This window comes from Eschrichtius robustus, chromosome 3 (assembly GCF_028021215.1).
Source record: "Eschrichtius robustus isolate mEscRob2 chromosome 3, mEscRob2.pri, whole genome shotgun sequence".
In the NCBI taxonomy this organism is placed as follows: domain Eukaryota; kingdom Metazoa; phylum Chordata; class Mammalia; order Artiodactyla; family Eschrichtiidae; genus Eschrichtius; species Eschrichtius robustus.
Genome location: NC_090826.1, coordinates 167,621,231 through 167,648,454, shown reverse-complemented (window position 1 = coordinate 167,648,454; position 27,224 = coordinate 167,621,231). Strand labels below are relative to the sequence as shown.

The window sequence follows — 27,224 nt, the reverse complement described above, 5'->3', positions numbered from 1 at the left end:
TAAAGCAGAAACACCCCAGGGCACCCCCCAGATTACATATCACTAGAGGAAGGCAGAAACCATTTTGGCCCACAACTTTAATTAATTTCTGTCTCTCCATTGTGCTCTGGGATCAGCTTAAATGCTGCTGAAAGAGATCTCGGGCTCCCCGGACTGCTCCAGTGGGACAGGCCAGGATCTCAGGGAACAACAAATGGCAAGGAAGAGATGAATAACCAGTGAATGCTCCCTTGAGGATAAATGTTCACAAAACTGTAAAGAAAGGGAGAAAAGAGGCAGGCAGGCTGGCAGGGAGCGTCACTGATGTCCAGAACCCTGGGTCAGACCAACACACAGCACAGCCACTGCAAAAGAAGGAGATCGGGGTGAGCTCAGGGGTCCTCAGGAGCTGGTGTGACTGCGCCAGAAGCACTCTCCTGCCTCACGTGGTATGACTTGTTCTAGCTGTGTCCTCCAGTAAGTGCCTTGCTCAACAGGAGGAAGCAAGGAAGGCCTTAACTAGGTCACTACCCCCTGAGCCAGAGCCCCATGGAAAAGTGACTTAGGAAAAGCTTAGCCCCAAAGGGACTTCCAAAAGTTTCAGGTTCAACACTATTGAGCGGGTGTTTGTAGACATCCACAGACATGCTTCCAGGAAGGCCTTCCCTAGATCACTGAAAGGGGTCAATGACATTCCCATTCTAGAGAAGAAAAGAAGTGGTTGTACCCAGACAGCTAGGCAGGGCCAGGAATAACCTGGTGCTCTAGTTCCTCTGCCTGAGAAGCAGGTCAAGGGCAATGCCTCCTGGCCTGGCCCCTCAGGACATGCCCACACCTGCATCCCCACGGGCCAATAAAGGCCCTGCTGCATAGGCTGCAGCCCTCCACAGGGGAAGGGCACCACGTTGTCAGCGTAAGACATTATGGGCTTTGTACACAGTAATTTACACCCATTTATTTTGCATCTGCACTCTACCTTGTTGCAATTTAATTCTTTGTTTCTGATATCCTTCTATACGTCAATCAAAGATGCCTGGTCCTAAAAGTTAGGCACTTTAAATTGTACCTACCACCCACAATTCCATCCAAATTAATAAGAGCTTGCATCCTTGAAATGATTTGAAATGTAACTGTCGCTTTACCTTTAAAACAACAACAATAATAATAATTATAAATAAAAATACTTGAAAGATTGATGACAATCACACTCCTCCTGGCAATGCCTGCCATAGAACATGCGTTGTATCCGCATGGAAATAAGACAAGTCAGTGTGAATTAACAGCGCTCGGCATCAATACCATCCAAGAATGTTCAAGTACCATCAGCAAGCTGTTTATCAAAACCACTTACCTCTGCCAGAGAGAGCCGGACAATGCCATTCTGGTCCTTGTCCAGAAGGCTGAACAGTTCTAGAATGCCAGAGAAGGAATGAAATCAGATGGGGATGTTCCTGGACTTTGGAACAGCCAGGGAGCCGTCTCTGTCCACCCCACCTGGTACCTTCCCCCGGCCCCTGCACCCTTCCCAGCTCCCACTCAGCTTCAGGGACCCCGAAAAGCTAGATCTGGATCCAGTGCCCAGGGTGAGGGTTTTAGACAGCAGATGTCCCCCTGCCGAATTAGACAAACTTCCAGATGTGAGCAGAGAAGGTCCTTTTGCCATCTCCACCCTCAGAAGCTCTAGAAACTTGCAATTCTTTCAACAGAGGTAGGGGATGGGGTCGTGGAACAGAGGTGGTTGCCCCATTTGTGGGTAATCCAGTCACTGACTTTTCCCCGTTAGAATTTACACTTCCCAGCCCTCACTGGAGGAAAACTCCCTCCCTTAATATGATACCTTAGCATGAGTCCAAGGGGGCACTAGGCCATCTATAGGCTTCCAGAAGGGGGCCCCTCTTCCCTCCCTGGGAGGTGACACACGCTCTCAATATGATCCCCATGGAGGCATAGATGTTAAAAGCCATTTAAGGACCGTTGCTGGGACTCATTCATTTGGCCCAGTGACTGCATGTAGTAGGTGCACAACAATCTTTTTAAACCTCCCAGAGAGGGCAGCACCTTGGGCGTGGCCAGCTTGGGCTTCCTCAGCCTCTTTAGTTTCTGCTTCCCCTCCCCCAAGGATGTCACAGTTTCTGAAGCCTGTCTGGTTCTGCTTGCTGGTCCTGCCCCCTGCCCCTCTCCGCACCTCAGGAGAAATGAGATAGGGTTAAAGGAGAGAGTGACTCACTGAAGAGGGTCTCCAGGCGGATCATACAAGCAAGGAAGCTGTCAAAGTCGATGTCAAGTTTGCTGCATGCATACCGCATGGCGATGGTCTGCTGTACCTGGTTGTTGAAGGTGAAACCTATGGGCAGAGGGGGGCCAAGGTTATAGGTGCAGTGGGGGGCTCGGCCCTGTCTACAGCAGAAGTCAGGGCTGACTCAGGCCTGACGCTGCCCCCTTCAAAAGATACCAGAAGGGTCTGGTCATCCAATCAGTCTCCTTATAGATAATCCTCAACAGGATGAGCCTTCTCCCTGATCCAAGAATAAGACCTGTAGCTCCAACACTAACTCAGCTGTGCATCACACTGGCCACAGCAAGAAAAAACAGGGAAGGTGAGGGGACGGCCTCTCCTGCCCATCCCATTCACAGCCCCGTCCACTGTGATTGCTGTCACCTTCCCAGTAACAGGCAAAGTCCTTGCAAAAAGTCTAAAGAATCCAGCAACATTCCCTCCTCCCCGGATAAGGAAGGTGCTCAACAAATATTTGTTGTCACATTGACATCCAACATAAGGTAACTACCGCTGATGGTCATTAGCAACCATCATATTGAGAATGTTTAAAATGAGCACATATTGGGACTTCCCTGGTGGTCCAGTGGTTGGGACTCCGTGCTCCCAATGCAGGGGGCCCGGGTTCAATCCCTGGTCGGGGAACTAGATCCCCCCATGCTGCAACTAAGGATCCTGCATGCCACAACTGAGACCCGGTGCAGCCAAATAAATAAAGAAATATTTTTAAAATAATTAAAACTAAATAAAATGAACACATCTAGGGGACTTCCCTGGTGGTCCATTGGTTAAGAATCCGCCTTCCAATGCAGAGGACGCAGGTTCGATCCCTGGTTGGGGAACTAAGATCCCACATGCCACAGGGCAACTAAGCCCATGCGCAGCAACTGCTAAGCTCTCATACCACAACTAGAGAGCCCGCGTGCTGCAACTACAGAGCCCACGCACTCTGGAGCCCACACGCCACAACAAAAGATCCCAAGTGCCACAACTAAGACCTGACACAGTCAAAAATAAATAAAGGGAAGGAGGAGTTTCAAGACGGTGGAAGAGTAAGACGCGGAGATCACCTTCCTCCCCACAAATACATCAGAAATACATCTACATGTGGAACAACTCCTACAGAACACCTACTGAACGCTGGCAGAAGACCTCACACTTCCCAAAAGGCAAGAAACTCCCCACATACCCAGATAGGTCAAAAGAAAAAAGAAAAAACAGAGACAAAAGAATAGGGACGGGACCTGCACCAGTGGGAGGGAGCTGTGAAGGAGGAAAGGTTTCCACACACTAGGAAGCCCCTTCGCGGGCGGAGACTGCGGGTGGCAGAGGGGGGCAGCTTCGGAGCCACGGAGGAGAGCGCAGCCACAGGGCGGGGGAGGGCAAAGCGGACAGATTCCCGCACAGAGGCTTGGCACCAAGCAGCACTCACCAACCTGAGAGGCTTGTCTGCTCACCCGCCGGGGCGGGCGGGGACTGGGAGCCGAGGCTCGGGCTTCGGTCGGATCGCAGGGAGAGGACTGGGGTTGGCGGCGTGAACACAGCCTGAAGGGGTTAATGCGCCACGGCTAGCCGGGAGGGAGTCCGGGAAAAAATCTGGAGCTGCGGAAGAGGCAAGAGACTTTCTCTTGCCTCTTTGTTTCCTGGTGCGCGAGGAGAGGGGATTTAGAGCGCCGCTTAAAGGAGCTGCAGAGATGGGCGCGAGCCGTGGCGATCAGCGAGAACCCCAGAGACCGGCATGAGACACTAAGGCTGCTGCTGCCGCCATCAAGAAGCCTGTGTGCGAGCACAGGTCACTCCCCACCCCGCCCCTCCCGGGAGCCGGTGCAGCCCGCCACTGCCAGGGTCCTGTGATCCGGGGACAACTTCCGTGGGAGAACGCACACGGCGCGCCTCAGGCTGCTGCAATGTCACGCTGGCCTCTGCCGCCGCAGGCTCGCCCCGCCTCCTCCGTACCGCTCCCTCCCCCCGGCCTGAGTGAGCCAGAGCCCCCGAAGCAGCTGCTCCTTTAACCCCGTTCTGCCTGGGCGGGAACAGACGCCCTCAGGCGACCTACGTGCAGAGGTGGGTCCAAATCCAAATCTGAACCCCAGGAGCTGTGCAAACAAAGAAGAGAAAGGGAAATCTCTCCCAGCAGCCTCAGGAGCAGCGGATTAAAGCTCCACAAACAACTAGATGTACCTGCATCTGTGGAATACCTGAATAGACAAAGAATCATCCCAAATTGAGGAGGTGGACTTTGGGAGCAACGATATATATATATTTTTTTTCCCTTCTTCTCTTTTTGTGAGTGTGTATGTGTATGCTTCTGTGTGTGATTTTGTCTGTATAGCTTTGCTTTTACCATTTGTCCTAGGGGTTCTGTCTGTTCGGTTTTTTTTAGTATAGTTTTCAGCACTTGTTATCATTGGTGGATTGTTTTTTGGTTTGGTTGTTCTCTTATTTCTTTCTTTCTTTTTTTTTAATTACTTCAAAAAAATTTTTTTTAAACTATTTTTGTTTCTAATTTTAATTATTTTATTTTATCTTTTTCTTTCCTTCTTTCTTTTTTTCCCCCTTTTATTCTGAGCCGTGTGGACAACAGGCTCCTGGTGCTCCAACCAGGTGTCAGGGCTGTGCCTCTGAGGTGGGAGAGCCAAGTTCAGGACATTGGTCCACCAGAGACCTCCCAGCTCCATGTAATATCAAATGGCAAAAATCTCCCAGAGATCTCCATCTCAACGTCAAGACCCAGCTCCACTAAACGACCAGCAAGCTACAGTGCAGCACACCCTATACCAAACAACTATCAAGACAGGAACACAACCCCACCCATTAGCAGAGAGGCTGCCTAAAATCATAATAAGGTCACAGACACCCCAAAACACACCACCAGATGTGGACCTGCCCACCAGAAAGACAAGATTCAGCCTCATCCACCAGAACACAGGCACTAGTCCCCTCCACCAGGAAGCCTACACAACCCACTGAACCAACGTTAGCCACTTGGGGCAGACATCAAAAACAACAGGAACTACGAACCTGCAGCCTGCAAAAAGGAGACCCCAAACACAGTAAGTTAAGCAAAATGAGAAGACAAAGAAATACACAGCAGATGAAGGAGCAAGGTAAAAACCCACCAGACCTAATAAATGAAGAGGAAATAGGCAGTTTACCTGAAAAAATAATTCAGAATAATGACAGTAAAGATGATCCAAAATCTTGGAAATAGAATGGAGAAAATACAGGAAACGTTTGAGAAGGACCTAGAAGAACTAAAGAGCAAACAAACAATCATGAACAACACAATAAATGAAATTAAAAATTCTCTAGAAGGGATAAATAGCAGAATAACTGAGGCAGAAGAACGGATAAGTGACCTGGAAGATAAAATAGTACAAATAACTACTACAGAGGAGAATAAAGAAAAAATGAAGAGAATTGAGGACAGTCTCAGAGATCTCTGGGACAATATTAAATGCACCAACATTCGAATTATAGGGGTCCCAGAAGAAGAAGAGAAAAAGAAAGGGACTGAGAAAATATTTGAAGAGGTTATAGCTGAAAACTTCCCTAATATGGAAAAGGAAATAGTTAGTCAAGTCCAGCAAGCACAGAGAGTCCCATACAGGATAAATCCAAGGAGAAACACGCCAAGACACATATTAATCAAACTATCAAAATTAAATACAAAGAAAACATATTAAAAGCAGCAAGGGAAAAACAACAAATAACATACAAGGGAATCCCCATAAGGTTAACAGCTGATCTTTCAACAGAAACTCTGCAAGCCAGAAGGGAGTGGCAGGACATATTTAAAGTGATGAAAGGGAAAAACCTACAACCAAGATTACTCTACCCAGCAAGGATCTCATTCAGATTTGACAGAGAAATTAAAACCTTTACAGACAAGCAAAAGCTAAGAGAATTCAGCACCACCAAACCACCTTTACAACAAATGCTAAAGGAACTTCTCTAGGCACAAAACACAAGAGAAAGAAAAGACCTACAATAACAAACCCAAAACAATTAAGAAAATGGTAATAGGAACATACATATCGATAATTACCTTAAATGTAAATGGATTAAATGCTCCAACCAAAAGACATAGACTGGTGGAATGGATAAAAAACCAAGACCCATATATATGCTGTCTACAAGAGACCCACTTCAGACCTAGGGACACATACAGACTGAAAGTGAGGGGATGGAAAAAGATATTCCATGCAAATAGAAATCAAAAGAAAGCTGGAGTAGCAATTCTCATATCAGACAAAATAGACTTTAAAACAAAGACTATTACAAGAGACAAAGAAGGACACTACATAATGATCAAGGGATCAATCCAAGAAGAAGATATAACAATTGTAAATATTTATGCACCCAACATAGGAGCACCTCAATACATAAGGCAAATACTAACAGCCATAAGAGGGGAAATCGACAGTAACACAATCATAGTAGGGGACTTTAACACCCCACTTTCACTAATGGAGAGATCATCAAAAATGAAAATAAATAAGGAAACACAAGCTTTAAATGATACATTAAACAGGATGGACTTAATTGATATTTATAGGACATTCCATCCAAAAACAACAGAATACACTTTCTTCTCAAGTGCTCATGGAACATTCTCCAAGATAGATCATATCTTGGGTCACAAATCAAGCCCTGGTAAATTTAAGAAAACTGAAATTGTATCAAGTATCTTTTCTGACCACAATGCTATGAGACTAGATATCAATTACAGGAAGAAATCTGTAAAAAATACAGACACATGAAGGCTAAACAATACACTACTTAATAACCAAGAGATCACTGAAGAAATCAAAGAGGAAATCAAAAAATACCTAGAAACAAATGACAATGAAAACATGACGACCCAAAACCTATGGGATGCAGCAAAAGCAGTTCTAAGAGGGAAGTTTATAGCAATACAATCCTACCTTAACAAACAAGAAACATCTCAAATAAACAACCTAACCTTACACCTAAAGCAATTAGAGAAAGAAGCACAAAAAAGCCCCAAAGTTAGCAGAAGGAAAGAAATCATAAAGATCAGAACAGAAATAAATGAAAAATAAATGAAGGAAATGATAGCAAAGATCAATAAAACTAAAAGTTGGTTCTTTGAGAAGATAAGCAAAATTGATAAACCATTAGCCAGACTCATCAAGAAAAAAAGGGAGAAGACTCAAATCAATAGAATTAGAAATGAAAAAGGAGAAGTAACAACTGACACTGCAGAAATACAAAGATCATGAGAGATTACTACAAGCAACTATATGCCAATAAAATGGACAACCTGGAAGAAATGAACAAATTCTTAGAAATGCACAACCTTCCAAGATTGAACCAGGAAGAAAGAGAAAATATGAACAGGCCAATCACAGCACTGAAATTGAGACTGTGATTAAAAATCTTCCAACAAACAAAAGCCCAGGACCAGATGGCTTCACAGGTGAATTCTATCAAACATTTAGAGACGAGCTAACTAACACCTATCCTTCTCAAACTCTTCCAAAATATAGCAGAGGGAGGAACACTCCCAAACTCATTCTACGAGGCCACCATCACCCTGATACCAAAACCAGACAAAGATGTCACAAAAAAAGAAAACTACAGACCAATATCACTGATGAACATAGATGCAAAAATCCTCAAGAAAATACTACCAAACAGAATCCAACAGCACATTAAAAGGATCATACACCATGATCAAGTGGGGTTTATACCAGGAATGCAAGGATTCTTCAATATACACAAATCAATCAATGTGATACACCATATTAACAAACTGAAGGAGAAAAACCACATGATCATCTCAATAGATGCAGAGAAAGCTTTCGACAAAATTCAACACCGATTTATGATAAAAACTCTCCAGAAAGTAGGCGTAGAGGGAACTTACCTGAACACAATAAAGGTCATATATGACAAACCCACAGCCAATATCGTCCTCCATGGTGAAAAACTGAAACCATTTCCACTAAGATCAGGAACAAGACAAGGTTGCCCACTCTCACCACTATTATTCAACATAGTTTTGGAAGTTTTAGCCACAGCAATCAGAGAAGAAAAAGAAATAAAAGCAATCCAAATCAGAAAAGAAGAGGTAAAGCTGTCACTGTTTGCAGATGACATGATACTATACATAGAGAATCCTAAAGATGCTACCAGAAAACTACTAGAGCTAATCAATGAATTTGGTAAAGTTACAGGATACAAAATTAATGCACAGAAATCTCTTGCATTCCTATACACTAATGGTGAAAAATCTGAAAGTGAAATTAAGAAAACACTCCCATTTACCACTGCAACAAAAAGAATAAAATACCTAGGAATAAACCTACCTAAGGAGACAAAAGACCTGTATGCAGAAAATTATAAGACACTGATGAAAGAAATTAAAGATGATACAAATAGATGGAGAGATATACCATGTTCTTGGATTGGAAGAATCAACATTGTGAAAATGACTATACTACCCAAAGCAATCTACAGATTCAATGCAATCCCTATCAAACTATCACTGGCATTTTTCACAGAACTAGAACAAAAAATTTCACAATTTGTATGGAAACACAAAAGACCCCGAATAGCTAAAGCAATCTTGAGAAAGAAAAACAGAGCTGGAGGAATCAGGCTCCCAGACTTCAGACTATACTACAAAGCTACAGTAAGCAAGATAGTATGGTACTGGCACAAAAACAGAAATATAGATCAATGGAACAGGATAGAAACCCCAGAGGTAAACCCATGCACATATGGTCACCTTATCTTTGATAAAGGAGGCAAGAATATACAATGGAGAAAAAACAGCCTCTTCAATAAGTGGTGCTGGGAAAACTGGACAGCTTCATGTAAAAGAATGAAATTAGAACACTCCGTAACACCATACACAAAAATAAACTCAAAGTGGATTAAAGACCTAACTGTAATACCAGACACTATCAAACTCTTAGAGGAAAACATAGGCAGAACACTCTGTGACATAAGTCACAGCAAGATCCTTTTTGACCCACCTCCTAGAGAAAGGGAAATAAAAACAAAAATCAACAAATGGAACCTAATCAAACTTAAAAACTTTTGCACAGCAAGGGAAACCATACAAAAGACGAAAAGACAACCCTCAGAATGGGAGAAAATATTTGCAAATGAAGCAACTGACAAAGGATTAATCTGCAATATTTACAAGCAGCTCATGCAGCTCAATATCAGAAAAACAAACAACCCAATCCAAAAATGGGCAGAAGACCTAAATAGACATTTCTCCAAAGAAGATATACGGATTGCCAACAAACACATGAAAGAATGCTCAACATCATTAATCATTAGAGAAATGCAAATCAAAACTACAATGCGATATCATCTCACACCAGTCAGAATGACCATCATCAAAAACTCTGCAAACAATAAATGCTGGAGAGGGTGTGGAGAAAAGGGAACCCTCATACACTGTTGGTAGGAATATAAATTGATACAGCCACTATGGAGAACAATATGGAGGTTCCTTAAATAACTAAAAATAGAACTACCATATGACTCAGCAATCCCACAACTGGGCATATACCCTGAGAAAACCATAATTCAAAAAGAGTCATGTACCGCAATGTTCATTGCAGCTCTATTTACAATAGCCAGGACATGGAAGCAACCTAAATGTCCATTGACAGATGAATGGATAAAGAAGATGTGGCACATATATACAATGGAATATTACTCAGCCATAAAAAGAAATGAAATTGAGTTATTTGTAGTGAGTTGGATTGACATAGAGTCTGTCATACAGGGTGAAGTATGTCAGAAAGAGAAAAACAAATACCGTATGCTAACACATATATATGGAATCTAAAAAAAAAAATGGTCATGAAGAACCTAGGGGCAAGATGGTAATAAAGACGCAGACCTACTAGAGAATGGACTTGAGGACACGGGGAGGGGGAAGTGTAAGCTGGGACAAAGTGAGAGAGTGGCATGGACATATATACACTACCAAATGTAAAATAGATAGCTAGTGGGAAGCAGTCGCATAGCACAGGGAGATCAGCTCGGTGCTTTGTGACCAGCTAGAAGGGTGGGATAGGGAGGCTGGGAGGGACGGAGATGCAAGAGGGAAGAGATACGGGGATATATGTATATGTATAACTGATTCACTTTGTTATAAAGCAGAAACTAATGTACCATTGTAAAGCAATTATACTCCAATAAAAATGTTAATAATAAATAAATAAAAGTTTTTAAAAATTAAAATAAAATAGGGGCTTCCCTGGAGGCGCAGTGGTTGAGAATCTGCCTGCCAATGCAGAGGACACGGGTTCGAGCCCTGGTGTGGGAGGATCCCACATGCCGCGGAGCAACTGGGCCCGTGAGCCACAACTACTGAGCCTGCGCGCCTGGAGCCTGTGCTCCGCAACAAGAGACGCCGCAATAGCGAGAGGCCTGCGCACCGCGATGAAGAGTGGCCCCCGCTCGCCGCAACTAGAGAAAGCCCTCACAAAGAAACGAAGACCCAACACAGCCAAAAATAAATTAATTGATTAATTAATTTAAAAAATAAAATTAAATTAAAAAGTGAGCACATCTGGGTCTCAAGACCTTGTCTACAGGATGCGTCCTCACCTGCCTTCTTGAGGGCTGTCCTCATCTCGTGGGCATCAATGGTCCCCGAGTGGTTATAATCAGTTTCCTGATAGATCTCCTAAAGCAGGAGAAAAATTCCAGGTAGAAAACAGCTTTTTGTGGCCCCTGCACAACCATCTCCCTCCACCCCACCACTTCCTCAGAAGGCCAGGGACACCCTCAGAGAAGGCTTCATTGATTCCTCCCAAGAAGTTTCCAGAACAAAGTAAGAGCTTGGGCTGAGGGCCGGTGCTAGTCCTTTTGCCCTGTGAACAGGGGAACTTCCTGTGACAGCACTGGCACATTGACAGCACTTCCGTTGACAGCACTGGCAATCTCTCATTGCCTCCTTAGTCCTTCCTGAACAGTATGTCCAGGTTTGGGGTTGCCTTTGACCATGATGAAGGATTTGGTCAGACCAGGGCAGGAAATAGATCAGGAATGGGTGTCATGGAAGGCGAGGGGCTAGAAACAGAACAGAGGCCAGTGACAAGAGCCCAGAGTATGCACAACAGGGAGAGAGGGGTTACCAGATACTTCTGAATCTTCAACCAGAGCGTCTTGAATTCCACCAGCCCCAAGGTGCCCGTCCCATTGCTCTAAGCAGGTTAAAGGCCAACATGATCAAGCCCAGATTCCACATGCTCTATGGATTTCGTTCTCTTGTGACCTTGCACAGTGAGTGTCTTAAGACCTCAGTGAACATCCGTGTCTGTAGTAAGCAGGGCCCTGGGGGTCACGGTGGGAAAGGTTGGTGAGAGACATATTCAAATAAAGATTAAAGAGTCAAACACTCACCAAGGCCCTCCTTTGAGGTCAGGTACAGAGCTAGGAGCAAAGGGCAAGTCAGGAGCCTAACGCCCTCCATTCATTAGCATCCAGCACCCTCGTCATCCTGGGTCATTGAGGGGTTGAGCTCTATGGTCTGTTGTAAATTCCCTTCCAGATTTAAATGTCTGCCATTGATAGTTGATGTCAAAATGTTATCAGAGGGACTTCCCTGGTGGTCCAGTGGCTAAGACTCTGCGCTCCCAATGCAGGGAGCCTGGGTTCGATCCCTGGTCAGGGAACTAGATCCCACATGCCGCAACTAAGAGTTCACATGCCGCAACTAAAGATCCCGCATGCTGCAACTAAAGATCCTGCATGCTGCAACGAAGATCCCACACACGGCAATGAAGATCCTGCGTGCCACAACTAAGACCTGGCGCAGCCAAATAAATAAATATTAAAAAAAAATGTTATCAGAAGAGTCCTCAGGAGCACGGGATTGGGATTCTCTGCCACACGGTCTACACATGTTTGTCTGGTGCCCTGAAGGAGCTCTGAGCTTCTCAGAACTGATTCCTGGGACCCTGGGACACAGTCCCAGGAGCACAGCTGGCTCATAGGCCACTGCTCAACCCAAACAGGCCAGGGGTTGTGTGCAATTCTCTGTGTCCAGCAATATTGATTAAGCACTGGGCTCGACCCGGGGGGCTGGTTTTGAGCTGTCCCTACCCTCATGTAGTTCAGTCTCTTTGAAACTCTACCCTTTTCTCAGCCATCCCAACTAATCAACAGACACCAGTGTGTTACAGCTCAGATGTTAAAATTCTGAAACAGAGCATCATTCCCACCTCCTTCAACCAGCTAAACAAAAAGTCATGTTTACACCCAAGAGTATAAACCTCACCATTTAAGAAAGTCTGTGTCCTTATTTCCACGATCCACGCTGAGTGTTGGATGCACCACAGCCTTCAAATCCTAATACTTCAACCAACATACCTGAGAAGAGTAGTCTACATAGAGGGCTAACGCTCTGGTCTAGCTAGTCCCATGTGTACTTGTATCTCATTTCATCCTCGCAAGCTACATATTGTTATTCCATTTTCCAGGAGAAGAAACTGAGGTTCAGAGCATTCAATAACTGTGGTGGAGCCAGAACTTGGACTCCTGTCTGTTCCAAAGCCCTTGTCCCAGAGCACCAGTGTAATCCTCAATCTCAGATGGAATTGCCTACAGACTCCCAGGCCCCATCCCAGACTTAATGAATCAGCACCTCCAGGAGTGAGACTCAGGCAACTGGATTATTAAAACCCCATGGTTTTTAAGTGCTGATACATGCTATAGTGGACCACATGTTATATGATTCCATTTACATGAAAATATCCAGAACAGGCAAATCTATAAAGACAAAGTTGTTGTAGGGCAGAGGGTTTCAGGTTGTTGAGAGGAAAAGCTGAGTGACGGCTAATATGGGTGCAGGGTCTCTTTTGGGGGTGATAAAAATGCTCTAAAATGGGTGGTGATGTTTATACAACTCTGTGAATATACTAAAAACCATTGAACTGTACCCTGTACATTGGATGTACATTGGATGGTATGTGAATTATATCTCAATAAAGCTGTTATATTTACACAAGGCTCCATGGGCAGCTCTGCTGCATATCCTGGTTCAGAACCACTGCCCCCAAAGCATCCAAACCGTGGAACGGACCCTCTTGAAGAATGACTGGGTCACGGTCCTCCTGGAGCCATGAAAATGCAAATACCACTGGGAACAATGAGTGAGCGACTACAAGGTCACCCTCAAATCTAAGTTAAAGTCTATAGGCAGGTTTGAGAAGAATGATTCGGAAATCAAGGAACTATCTGTAGAAAAATGAATCGACGCTTAACAGTTCTTTGTGGCTCACGAATTAAACTGTGGACCATGCAGACCTCACAGAAGGACACAGGGCTGGAGAGTCCCAGCATCTGAAGCTCTGGGACCACAAGGATAGCACTCGCTCTCCGTGGCTGACACCGCCAGCAGAGGGCAGCACACGCGTGCTGGCTAACCAGGACCCCTCTGCATGACTACCGCGTAAGTACAGTTCATTCCTCCCGCCCCAAAGGTCATCAGATCTTATCACGGAAGAAGCCCTCAGAACTGAGAAGCACCCTCCTAGGCTCCAGTTTTCAAAGAAATCACCTTCACCAGCAGCACCATGGAGTACGGTAACCTGGGCCAAGTTTCAAGTAAGTGACGTTCCACGCTTCCCCACTCTGCGCTTCAGTTAAACTGTTCCTTCCACCTAGGATGCCCTAACCTTCCCCATTCCTCCCCAAGTCTCTTACTCATTCTTCAATACACAGCGAGGGTTAAACTGGGTCAGAGTGACAAGCAGGTTTTATCCTGTGTGATATTTCTCAACTACTGGTGGTGGCCATGTCAGTACTGGGAGAAAAAGACAGATGGGGATAGAAAGAGCCGGGGAGAGGGAGGAGGGAGAAGCCTCGTGGGAGGAATACTGTGATGAACAGGAGGAGGGTCACAAATGCCACATAGCTGCGGTCTTTGAATGAAAGGATTTTAAACAAGTCACGTCAACACGGCACACCTCAGTTTCTTCACCTGTAAAATAGATCATCTCAAGCTTACTGAGGAGCAAAAATGAGATGACATTTTTCTTTACAGCTCAAGCAAGTACCTGCCATATGCTCAGAAAATGCTGGTTCCCTTCTCCCTCTTTCCCTTGCCTCCATCTCACTGGGAAAGGTGGAGGAGTCACGAAAATCAGGATCAGAGTAAAAATAATGTGACATTTAAAGGATACATCCATCAGGCTGATCATCTCCCTGCAAGTGTTGATGTTGAATCCATCGATTTGACGTCTGTTCCTAAATATTTAAATAGAAAAGAGGGGAGGGAATCAGGATCATTTGAAGGCAGGGGAAATAATCTCCCTGGTAGGAAGCCACCAAGGACGCCAGCCAGAGTACGGAGCCAAATGTGAGCGCCACAAAAAGAAGAGAGCATGGCGGCGGGCTCCTGGGCAGGGCCCCCTGTGGGTGGTATAGGTGGGCACCAGCATCGGGGTTCAGTGTCTGAACCCCAGCTTTGCTACTCACAAGCCACCGGGACTTCAGCAAACTAATATCTCTGAGCTTTGGTTTCTTTCTCCGTCAATAAGAACAGTACTTGCCCCCAAAGCTAATTGGGGATAAAATGAGATAATGTAAGTGAACTTCCTAGCACAGGGCTTGGTATATGGCAAGTTCTTAATAAACCAGCTAACTTTTTATTGGCTAGGTGTTGTTCTAAGCACTGTACTTCTACTCCTCAAAATAACCCCATGTGGTAGATACTTTCATCCCTATTTTATAGATAAGGAAACTGAGGCCCAGAGAGGTTAAATAATTTGCTCAAGATCACACGACCCAGGCAGAGCTGGGATTTAAACGCAGGCCACCCGTCTCCATAGCCCAAGCTTTCAACCATGACAGCCTCTCAAACACAGCCTCTCAAACGGCAGCTGTTATCCTTACTGCTAAATTGCAGGTATCTCCTGGGAGCTACAGCCATCCCTGGCTCCATACTCACCTTGCCCACACCTGAGAGCCAAGGCAGGAGGGAGCCAAAGACCCTGCAAATCCTCTCCTCTTCCCTGGGCTCTTTCTCTGCAAGGCAGGAGGGAGAGCTGGAGTGGGGCGGTGTGTCTCTGAGCCTGGGCCTGGGCTCTGAGCCCTGGGGAGCTGCTCAGCCCCAGGTGAGCTCACCCCTGGCCTTGCCCCTGCATCCTGCATGCTCACCCCCTGTCCTGCTGCCATGGGTGAACATGCCCATAGCTCAACCAGGCGGAAGCCTGAACCTGGCCCATCCCTGGGCCCAGCAAGAAGCCAGCTCCGTGCCAGCTCACATGGGGCTGCGGTTCAGAGGGAAGGAGCAGGCCTTTCCTCAGCCTGGGTGCAGTTTGATCCTCTGACAGCCCCCGGGGCTTGCTAAAGTCTAAAGATGGAGAACTGTCACGATCTAGGACAGTCAGAATCCTCCACTCCACACACTTTCCCCAGGGATGCACTACAGAACAAGATCTTCAAGCTGCGCGGTTTCCCACAGTATCAAAGTTATTAATTTGGGGGGAAAATTTCACTTACTCTCAGCCCAACTTCTTTCCTCCCAAGACTCAGGACTCTTTCCTGCAGGGCCAGTTGGCCCCAGCACCAGCCCCGCCTTCATCCCGCCCAGCACCCCTCCGCTCCAGCCTCTCCCACCTGCTGGACGCTCTACCAGCCCAGAGGGAACCAGGGCCCCGGGTCAGAGGCCAAAGGCCCCTTGTCCCCATCTGCAGTGCCCCTGGCCCAGTGCCTGCACCCATCCTTACCTCCCCGCCCCCCCAGCATCTCTCTTACGCTCCCAGACTTCCTGAAAAGCCCCAAGGAAGAATTTACGTTTGGAAAACACCTCATTCAGAGCTGTTTTGAGTTCATTGACACTGATCTCAGAATACTAGAAAGAGGAACCCAAATGCAAATCACGTCAGGCCCTGACAAGCGTTTCAAGACATTAAATTCATGTAGAGTCAGACACCAGGTCCACTGACTCTATGATTTTAAAAGGCTGCGACATCTTTATAAAACTCCAAATCACAGTTTCTCTGGGGCCCCCATAGCCGGGTGGGAAGTGAATATTAATGGCGTGAGCGGGGCACACCTTCTGCAGAAGGCTGCACACGGTGCCTGCTGCCTTTCTCCGGGCCTGCCTAACCCAAGACCAAGACATGGCAAGAAGCAATAACAGGAGCCAGTGCTGACGGGCCACACGCCTGATGTGGAACATCCTCGAACCCTCACAACAGCTCTGCACCCATGTTAGAGTTAAGCAAACTGCGATTGCTAAACACCATATACATTCACCACGTAATTGTCACTTCCATGTGATGTAACTGCTGGGGGTTCCCAGCCACCAGTGGCAGAAACCTAAGACTGCCTCACCCCAAAGTGCCCGCGTTCCCCACTGCACCTATGGGAGTTGCTATTTCACGCATAGCCCGTCTCAAACTGGAAGTAGAGATTTAGGGGAGTAGGATTTCCCACGTGCATTTGGGATAAACACTGAGCCAGCAGGACGATTCGTCCCTTCACTCTGAGCTGGAGGGCAGACCTCGGGCAGCACGATGAATGATGCTCAGAGAAGGGACGCTGGACTGAGGTCTGGGTTCCAGTCGTGACTCCGTCCCTTACTCCCCATGTGACCTTAGCCAAGTCACTTCCTCTGGTGAGGTGTGGTCTTATCACTTGTCCCCATGGGGCCCCACTTCTCCCCGCCTCCACCAGCCAGGCCCAGGCTATTCTACTGGAAACCAGGGAGGTGGGAGCTGCACAGGGCAGCCTTGCCTGTGAGCACAGCTGGCCTCACTTAAGCACGGCACGGTCAGTCCCAATAGTAAGACCTGGGGACCCTCTGAAAAGCCTCCAGGCCAAGAATGGGATGTTGAGATCTTGGCCTGTCCCTCACCAGGCCTTGTGCCCCAGCAAGCTCCTCAGCTCTCTGTGCCTGACCCTTCACCCGCAGAGCAGGCACAGTGACCGATACTGCCCCGCCAGGCAGGAGAGAAAAGATAAGGTACGTGAAGGGCTATACAAATAGGAACTTTTACTTTGTTATCAGTCTTGATGCTCTAAATAAAAGATGGTCCCTTGGCAGCTAAGGCAACAAGGTTTTGTTAGCGAAAACACTGGTCTGAGCGCCCATCTAAAACACAGATTGACTCATTTTTGCAAAACTTTTTTTAATGGCTATCTAAAGGAATTTTGTTCCCAGGTTTTATTTTCTGCAAGGATTCTGATGTATTTTCTTCTACTCTATCCTTAAGTCTAGAAAGTGGCTCTGAGCTTCCCTGCAGGGTGGAGAGCATTGTTTTCCCCTTCTGTTATGGACTGAATGTTTGTGTCCCCAAAACTTCATATGTTGAAATCCAATCCGCAATGTCATAGTATTAGGAGGAGAGACTTTTGGGAGGTGATTAGGTCATGAGGGTGAAGCCCTTTTGAGTGGGATTAATGCCCTTATAAAAGGGACCCCAGACAGATCCCTCACCCTCTTTCCACCTCGTGAGGACACAGTGAGACTTCAACAGTCTGCAAGCTAGAGGAAGGCCCTCCCCAGAATCCAGCCATGCCTGATCTCAGACTTCCAGCCTCCAGAACTGTGAGAAATAAATTTCTGTTTATTCTGTTTCATATGCTTCCCAGTCTGTGGTACATTGTTATGGCAGCCCAAGATGACGGATGCCTTCCAAGGCCCTTTGGTAAAACCTTATTATCCTTCAAAGAGCCGTGCATTCACTGTATCTATGGGGCCAGTTGTGACACTTGCAGTCCTGAGTCTGCTCTGACTTATGGCCTCACATAAGTGAGGAATCACAATAAGCTAAGTCAGCAGGACAGGGAGGGAAGGAGCAGGGGCCACACCAGCGTCTTCCCCTGGCTCCATGGGCCCCTGAGCGGTGCCGGCACCTGGGCCAACTTGAATTTCGCAGCCCAAGCTCCGCTGGTGTCCCTGAGGGCAGGCAGGGCGGCGGACCAGTGAACACTAATCCCAGGCCAGGTTAACTGAGCCACCTGCCACCTGGGCTGAGCGATTCCTCTCATCTCTGAAGGATATTGATATAGGGAAGTTTTGCCTCCCCGCTTTTTATAAAGTCAGGGCTCTGATCCGCAGGGCCAATTTACACACAGAAAGGCTTTTGGCAGGACCTGGAGATTCGGATTTTCTGTTTTCTCAAAAAGCAGTCAACACAGCAAGAAAAGTGGCCTTGGTCCCAAGATACCTCTCCCCAGCAGTGCAGGAAAGGCCTCAGGTTTAAGACAGGAAGTGGCAACAGACAGAGCTGGGGGACCGGAGACCTGCAGCCTCATCGTTTATACTCACGGAGATGCAAGGGGAAACACTCAGGTGAGCTGAGCTTTCCAGATCACTCTCCTGCCCGTCCGGGAGCTTGTCTATGCCCTCTACTCACCTTCCCTGCAAGCTTCTCAAACAGGCTCCTGAGCTGGCCGTCTTCTTGATCCACCTCACTGGGGTGTGGCTAAAAGGCAGGGCAATTGCAAAGTTGAGATGGGACTCGTTGAGGAGAATGAAAGATGAAGATTTAAAATTCATTCGCTCGTCATTCACTACATCTGTTGCATATCTGTTGTGTGTCAGACACTGGCTGGATGGGGGCACGTGGCAGTAAACAGGAGAGGTCCAAGGTCCTGGCCCCAGGAGCTCTCCATCCAGCAAGGTCCAGGGGTCTAGGGGCTTCCTCTCTCAGCGATGTGAGGAAGTGATCCCCACCAACCCTGAATTTCTGATTTCAACCCTGAATCGCTTTCAGAGATCGGTGGCAACACGGACAGTAGAGAATCTCAGTCTGGGTCTGTGGGCTCCTAAGAGATTCACTGATGACTTTCAAGGGGTCTGTGAACTTCCGATATTGCATGAAAATTGGGAGTAACGTTAACATGTGTTTTCTTAGCTTTCACCAGATTCTGAAATAGCAACATGATTAAAAAGGAGTTAAAATCACAGCCTAGTGGAAGCAGCAGAACTGGAAGCCAGAAGACAGGAGTTCAAACACCACACTGATCAATTACGAAACTCCATCACAGGGCTCTGACATCCATTTCCTCAAGTCCAGTATTAAATCAACTAGGCTTGTTACATGGGGTCATTTGAGAATCAAATGAGAACTAATGTGTGTCAAAGTCCTTCGAAAATTGCTAATCATTATATGAATGACTGTCCAGAGACTCTCTGATATGACCATGGGCTCTTTCCAAAATGGAATGAAACGCCTCAACTGTCACCACCAGACAGAAAAGGAAAAGTCACAAGTTTCCCAGATGTCTTGAAGAGTTTCAGAAAACCAAGTCAATTTCTTCCAAAACCATCACTCAGAAAAGTACAAAAGGCCTGATCTGGCCCAATGATGCTGTACTACTAAGAGTAGCAGCAGTAGTAACAGTACTTACCTTTGTTGAGCACTTACTACCTGTCAGATACTATACATAGATTGGTTCATTTAATACTCATGAGCACTCTATGAGATTGGTCTCATTGCTATCCACATTTCACAGGTGGAGAAACTGAGGTTTAAAAGTATTAAGTAACAGGCCAAGATCACACAGCTGGTACATGGTGGAGGCAGGATTCAAAGTCAAGCTCGTGCGCTGTTTCACCGCCCACCAGTCTGAGCCCCAGAACAGCTGCTCTCAGCATCCTACTGCAACTCAGCCTCGCCAGGGCTCTGCTTCCTCGTCGATAACACGAGGGTTTTAATGCCTATCATACTGTTTACATTTATGAAGAGTAAATCCAAAAATACATGTAAAGTTTTTAGAAGAAATGATAAATACTTCTCATCACACATGTATGATTTTAAAGTGGTTTTGTAGAAGCTTTATATTGTCCATGTAATAAAATATAAAAGCTTTATATTGTCCATGTAATAAAATATACGATAATCTGAATCTAGTGTGAAATCTACAAATTCTGAACATAGAGTAATATTCTATTTTTCTGGGGGAAAATAAGTATGAACTGGAAAGAAAGGAAGAAAGGAAGGAAGGAAGGAAGGGAAGGAGGGAGGGAGGGGGGAAGAAAGAGAGAGAAAGAGGGACTTCCCTGGCAGTCTAGTGATTAAGGCTTCACCTTCCAATGCAGGGGGTGGAGGTTTGATCCCTGGTCAGGGAGCTAAGATCCCACATGCCTCGTGGCCAAAAAACCGAAACATAAAACAGAAGCAGTATTGTAACAAATTCAATAAAGACTTTAAAAATGGTCCACATCAAAAAAAAATCTCTAAAAAAGGAAGAAATAGACTAGAGCTATATGTTTCAATAAAGATAAATCTCAGGGCTGCGGATTGATCTGGTTGCTCAGACCCACCTTCTCCAGCTCTACACCACCAGCATTAATATTCCTGCCTTCCAGGTCTAGTGTTCTTCCTCAGGGACTGGGAGGGTCCTGGCTATAGAAGTCAACTGCAGTAATAGCGAGGATTCTACTAAAGCAACTTTATGGCCTTCTTACCTAGGAATCATGCAGATATTAAAATACTGTATTTATAAAAATTACACAAGTTATACATGAAAACATGCACTATCAAAGCATATTAAAAGTACAAGCCCCCCTTGGAAGGGGGGGCGGGATGAATTGGGAGATTGCTATTGACATTTGTACACTACTATGTATAAAATAGATAATGAATGAGAACATACTGCATAGCACAGGGAACTCTACTCAGTGCTCTGTGGTGACCTAAATGGGAAGGAAATCCAAAAAAGAGGGGTTATATGTATGTGTATTGTTGATTCTCTTTGCTGTACAGCAGAAACTAACACAACATTGTAAAGCAACTATACTCCAATAAAAATTTATTTTTAAAAAGTGAAAGAAAAAATGGACACGGGCACAAACGGGTACATAGCAGGTACTTCAGCACTAGGGGTTGTTATTGCACACAGGGGAGCTTTTGGATACCAGGGAGAAAGATGCTTTTAAGTGATGGCATACATGGTATGGCAAACGGTACTTCAGTTCGTTCACTCTTTCAAAAAAATATTTACTGGACACCTGGCACATGTTGGGAACTGTTCTGTATCTGTGTCTGAGATGTAGTGGTGAACAAGACATGGTCCTTTCTCTCAAGGACCTTAACGTAGTGGAATTATCTGTTGCCCTGAGAAAATATACATGAAAACGCTTTGGAAATGGTAAGGCAACCTGGCAAAAACAGGTATTATTTTACTGTTGTCATATTACATGTTGACAGCATCTTTGCAACCCTTCTCTAGTGTGTTTGTTCAATTGCTTTTTTTTTTCCCTCCCCCATTCCAAGCAGGCCCTTTAAATGTCCAGCTGTCCAAGTCTTGGAGATTTCTGGAGGGAGGAAGACAGAAGTTCTTGAAGGCAAGGGCAATGGCTCTTCCTGTCTCCTATAAAGTCTTAAGTCCCCTGAAGATATTATCCCTGTGGCGTGTGTGTGTGTGTGCGCGCGCGTGTGTGTGTGTGTGGTGTGTGTAAGGGAAGAGGCGGTGCTCTCATCTAGATCCTCCTCTATGCGGTGCCCATCCCCGCTGCAAGGAAAACGCTCTAACCGGGCTGTTACTGGTGCCCTTTCTCTCTAGCCTTGACCTTTTTTAAGGAAAACTCCCCCATGTCCTACAGACCAACGTGTAGGGGCAGGAGCGGGACACCTAGTGAAGCACCCTTGAGATCTATAGTGTTCTACAAATTTCTCCTGGGAGCCGGGGGTGGGTCCCGCACAGCGGCAGGGCCTGCACCTGCGCGGAGCCAGGTCCCTCTGTCACCCCCGCCACCCCGGAGGGAAAGGACACGCCCAGGGCCTTGGCCTTCTTCTCCGAGAACACCCCCCTCAGGCAGAAGTCGCCGTCCTTGAAGGGCCCGAAGGTGGACGGCACCACCGCGTACTCCCCGGGGGGGCAGCTGCACACATGCCGAGACCTCGCGCAGGTTGACGTAGGTGCTGTAGCGGGCGGAGGGCTGGCGGCTCAGGAAGAAGTCCCGGCCCAGGTGCTCATCCGTGTGGCTCTCCAGCTGTGCAAAGCAACAGTCAGGGCCAATGTCTTGTGAAATCCTGGAAGATGAAGGCCCCAGACTTGGGTTTTATCGCACTAATTTAGGGACAGTTGATTTTTAACCCTGGGCTGAGACTCAGGAAGCCTTGGATTCTGTCGTGAACTCACCGTGTGTCCATCATCAAGTGCATTCAGAGCACCTTCTGGGGGCCCGGCCCAGGTTGAGGCACTGGCCTTGACTACGCCACTGACCTTGGCCAGACCCCTTGCCCTCTTCCCGCTTAAATGAAGGATTGGACAGCAGGTGTGCTCAGTGTGTGTGCTCAGCTTCTCTCTGGATATTCGTCCTCATGAATCATCCCTCATCGAATCCAACAGACTCTCACTCTGCAGCTGTACCTGGTGGAGGGTGGCGCTGAGCTCCCCAGTACAGGCCTGTGGCTTAAATCCTGGTTCCCAAGCAACAGCAGCCAGAAGGGCCTGCTAACCTTGTCCTGCCTTGGAAAATTGCTCTGCAAGGTAACCAGGGTGATCAGATTTGGGGGAGGGGGGCGGGGCAGGGAGGCAGACAGAGGGGGTGGCCACCCCGAGGGAGGCCTGGCTCTCCTGGGAGGGGGAAGATGCTCTCCAAGACCCATCTGTTTGTTGGAGGGAGAGGGAGGTTGTGGTCGTATGCCACGGGCTAATTAGTGCCTACAGAGTGCTTTGAAAACACTGTTGCCGGTGTTATTATTGCTGTAATTAAGCCTCCCCGTCGCACTGTATCTTCATGACCAGTCTTCGTCAAGATGCCTGTGACAGAGCGCAGGTGCTGGTAAGCTGCAAGGGCTGTGACTTCTGTGTGACCCAGAGCTGGACTGCCCACCCCAGGGTAGACAGTGTCTATTCATGGTCACCCGACCCTCTTTGGATCACAGGTCTGCTAAGCAGGGGAGGAAGGCAGGGCCACCTGCGTCCACTGCCCTGGTCAGGACTCCACGGGACCCCCCAGGCTGCCCCTGCTGACCTGGGCACTAGAGCAGCCATAGCCTTGGGATCCCCCACACCGGAAGTTTTCTACTCTGGGCGGAATGCTGGGGGCATGGCCAGCAAGGCCTTGGCTGAGTCCAAGTGTTAAGGGGCTAAATGTCATTCTTGCCCTCCCTGTTGATTGCGAGGGGAGGAAACAGGCGACCAGCAGGGGAGAAGGAGAAGTGTGGGGTGGGAGGTGGGGAGGGAACGGGGAAAACTGAGTTCTAGCAGGAACCCAGGGGTGGGACAGATTGCAGAAGCCTCACCTGGGAGGCCAGAGTGAGAGGTGGAGAGCACGGAGGCAGGAGCTGGGGCCCCTCTGTCCTACTGGGGGCTCCACACAGGCATGTGCCACCAGGCCACTGGCCCTCGCACCTCCCCGTGGCCTGGCCCAGCCACGAGTGTGTGGGCCCAGGGTCGGCGTGAGCACCCCTGGGGGGCTTGTTGAAAGTGCAAGTCCTCGGGCCCCAAGCCAGACCTGCGGAATCAGAGACTCTGGGGCTGGGGCCCAGCAGCCTGTGCTTTCACAAGCCCCCAGGCCTTGGAACCACTGACCAAAGACCCACCGGCACTTGCAGAGCCCAGGCTCCACAGCGACGCGCGGAGAGCACCGGGAAATGCTCCTGCAGGCTCCACTGTGTGTGCAGAGGACCTCGCTCGCATAAACGGGCCGCTTCTGATGGGATCCACCATCCATCAGACTGAATGCACGTTTGAATTTAATTACTTTTGGGTAGTGAAGAGGGGCATGCTCTAAATCATCCCTGCCCTCTTGTCTGTTGCCTCCATAACCAATGATATGCATTTGGGAGCCATCAGGCAGGGTAGACCAGTGATCGGCAGCCTTGGAAGAAGGCATAGGCTGGAACCTGTGAACTTGGGCCTCATTGGCACGTGCTACCAGGTGGCCAAGGTTGAGAACCCGGGGGAGCAGGGATTAGCACAGCAGGGCAAACGTACCCCTACATAATTAGAGTAATAGACTCCGGCTGGGGTAGCCCCAGACAGAACAAGTGGTTCCTAACCTTGGCTGCACACTGGAATCACCCCAGAGATGCTGCCATAATTGGTGTGGGCGTGGAGATGTCTAAGACCTCCCAGGTGTCCCTAGCGTGCAGCCGACGAGAGGCTCGCTGGGCTGGGACGAGCTGGGGCCTGACTGTGTGCCAGCTGCATGGATGAGGCAGTCTCACAGCACACCCCGCCAGCCCCTGCCCACGAGGCCGCCGGGATAGCTGGGTGAGGCCTGGGACCGCAGCAGGAAACCGCAGATGAAAGTACGACCCTGATGACATGTCTCTCTAACCCAGCTGTAAATCACTGAGGAGGCGCAGGAAAAGCTGGGAGCCAAAAAGATAAAGTTGGTGCTTCCTTTTCTTATCAGATATCAGGGCCTTTATTTCTGTCAGCTAGATAAACAGGAGCCTAAGTGAGCTACAGTCATCTTGTTTGGATCAGACCACCGGGCACACAAGGGGCAAAGGTCACCACTGTCCCCTTCCTGGTGGGTGGGACCCAAGTGTCTTTACCAGCTCTCTCAGGGTTAGCAGCTCACCGGATCCTGTGGGAGTTGGTTTGTGGGAGAACCGGCTTCCATCAAAGGAAGCACATGCCACCGGGTGCCCATCACGAAGGCAGCCCAGCTGTTCCTTACCAAGGGGGACATCTCCATCAGTGTTCACATACCTCTTTGGGGACCTACAGGGCAGGAGAAAAGAGCATGTCACCTGAGGGTGCCGTGGGCCTCCCTTTGTGCCCTTGTGTCCCTCCCCACATCTGGCCCACAGACTGTGCAGTCCTGGGCCACTGGGAGGAATTCTGTGCTAAAGTGAGTCATCAGCATTTCTGAAACTGGAAAGTCATTGGTGAATTTTCAAGGCCATCTGTAGACTACTGAGCCCTAGAAATCCAAAAGGAAAAAAAAGGTTCTACTTTATTTTCATATTGTATAATCTACCAGGATCCTAAATGTTTGAGGAGTACTAACCTTGGGGTTTAAATGAGAACTAACATCTTACAGACCTGCAGACCTGGCCTCCAGATCAAGGGCTTGGCCAGAAAGGGGTCTCACTCAACTCGAGACATAATTTAATCACCATTGGCTACAGGGATTGGTCCAGGAATAGGCACGTGACCCAAGCTGAGTCCATCACAGACTTCTCTAGTATTTTCAAATTGGAACTAAGGGAAGGGGCCCCCTTGTTTTATGTGGGTGATATTAGAGAGACTGTGCAGAAAGCCAGACCAGGAAGATGGCATTGACACCAGAGGGGAGATGTGAAGAGAAAGGGTCCTGAGAGCAGGCACGTCCCATCCTAAGTATCCCTGTCCTTCCCTGGGTTTGGTGACATGAGCTGGTGAATTCCTTTTTCACTAGTCTAGGTAGAGTTAGGTCCTATTATTTGCAAATGGAAATGGTGATGCCCACAGGAGATACCAGATGCAGAGTGGGAGTCTTCCCACGCCAGAGAAGACTCCGAAGAGGGTTCAATCCCCCCTTGTCCTTTTCCTACATTTGCCCCCTCCCAAGCAGGCTCTTGTGACCAGAAGAGCAGGAAGGGCATTGTTTGTGGCTTAGGTCTGTGGGCAACTGCCAACTCTGAGGGAAAAAAATTAGGGAAAATGTGGATCAGCTGGCATCCTCACTCTGGCACCCTCGTTTATAATTGGCAGCAGAGGTAGAAAAGTCTGCAGTCACTGTCACTCCTCTAAGTTTGCATCTAAAGCTAAAATCCCCCATGCAGAGGCCCCAGCTGTCTGGGAGAGCAGAGGTCCTCGGGGGATCTGCCTCCCAACCGCCTTCACCCCCTCGGCAGGGACTCTCAACCACCTCGGCTGTCTTTGCATTCACCCCGCCCACCGCCACAGGCAATATGCCCTGAATCCACTGCCAAGAGTCCCCAGGCAGGAACTGAGCCAGCAAGCCAGGCCTTAGGTGGCACAAGTCCCCAGCCGCAGCATCCAGGCCGGAGAGCCCGCCAGCCTCGCCCACTGACGGATGGAAAGGGACAGTTACCTTTGAAATGCAAGATCCTGAATGCAAATGACAGGCCTGTGTGGCAGGAGCCTGTTGTCTCAGCAGGAAGATAACAGGGGAGAGAGAGGAGGCCAGACAAGCAGGGCTTTTCTTTGGGGGTTTCTGGCTGTTCCTCAATCAGTGTCAGTTTTCCCACCTCAGACCAGACTCCAGTTTGCAGACAGTTAAAGCCAGAAGAGGCAGTTCCAGGGGTCAGAGAATGGTATCCCCTGCAATCCCTGCATGCCCTCTCTCCAACACCAGGTACTTTCTACAAGCCCAGGCACTGCCTCTACCCTCAGACACTCCCTACAGGGCTGTACACCTTCCTCACCCTAACGTTAAAGTGGCTGTGTTCACAGATGTCATGCTCTAATTTATATGCCTCTGGCTATAAGAAGAAGGTTCACGGATCACATCCATGGGGTTATTTTATAAGCAGCTGTAAACTAATGTCTGAAAAATTGACATGCCGTTTATATTATTTACGAGAGCAAACGCCATGCCCACAAAGCTATTTCCGTGTGCTGGCTCACGTCCCTTTGAAAGAATGCTTTGTTGATCCGGTTATAGAAGGTAGAGCTGGTGGATGAAGAGCTGGTGGCCACAGTCCCCATTCAGCCCACCCTTTGGCCATGCCCGCCTCCTGCCTGCTCTCCCAAACTGTCACTTCCTCTCCAGCTGTCAAGAAGCACAGGGTGTCCCCTATGGCTGGAATGTTCTCCCTCGTCCACCTTTGAAATCCAGCTCATTTTTTGACGCCCTGATCAAATTCTCCTCATCCACGAAGCTATCCCTCTCTGAGGAGACCTCAGCTCACCGTGTTGGTCCCCGTCATAGCAGATCTGACCGGCCCTGTAGTTAGTGAAGTGTGTGTGGTTTTCCCCTCTAGATTGTGAGCACCCTGAGGACGATAACCTTGTGGTATTCCTCTGGATCTCAGCTTTCAGCACAGCACCTGGCACGTGGCAGATACGCCCTAAAGAAGTGTTGAATTGATATGCATAG

At 47.8% G+C, this 27,224-nt stretch overlaps 1 protein-coding gene across 1 annotated transcript in view; it reads right to left on the bottom strand.

Moving 5' to 3' along the window:
* Positions 1–320: 320 nt before the first annotated feature.
* The window catches only part of LOC137761613 (calpain-8-like), a 71,613-nt gene continuing 44,709 nt past the window's right edge, over positions 321–27,224 (bottom strand). The window contains 12 exon segments of the mRNA XM_068538532.1: positions 321–344; positions 1,331–1,389; positions 2,207–2,323; positions 10,859–10,937; positions 11,389–11,457; positions 14,440–14,489; positions 14,492–14,503; positions 16,055–16,112; positions 18,625–18,693; positions 21,971–22,093; positions 22,095–22,208; positions 24,887–24,898. Of these exon segments, the coding sequence (XP_068394633.1) occupies positions 321–344; positions 1,331–1,389; positions 2,207–2,323; positions 10,859–10,937; positions 11,389–11,457; positions 14,440–14,489; positions 14,492–14,503; positions 16,055–16,112; positions 18,625–18,693; positions 21,971–22,093; positions 22,095–22,208; positions 24,887–24,898 (786 nt within the window).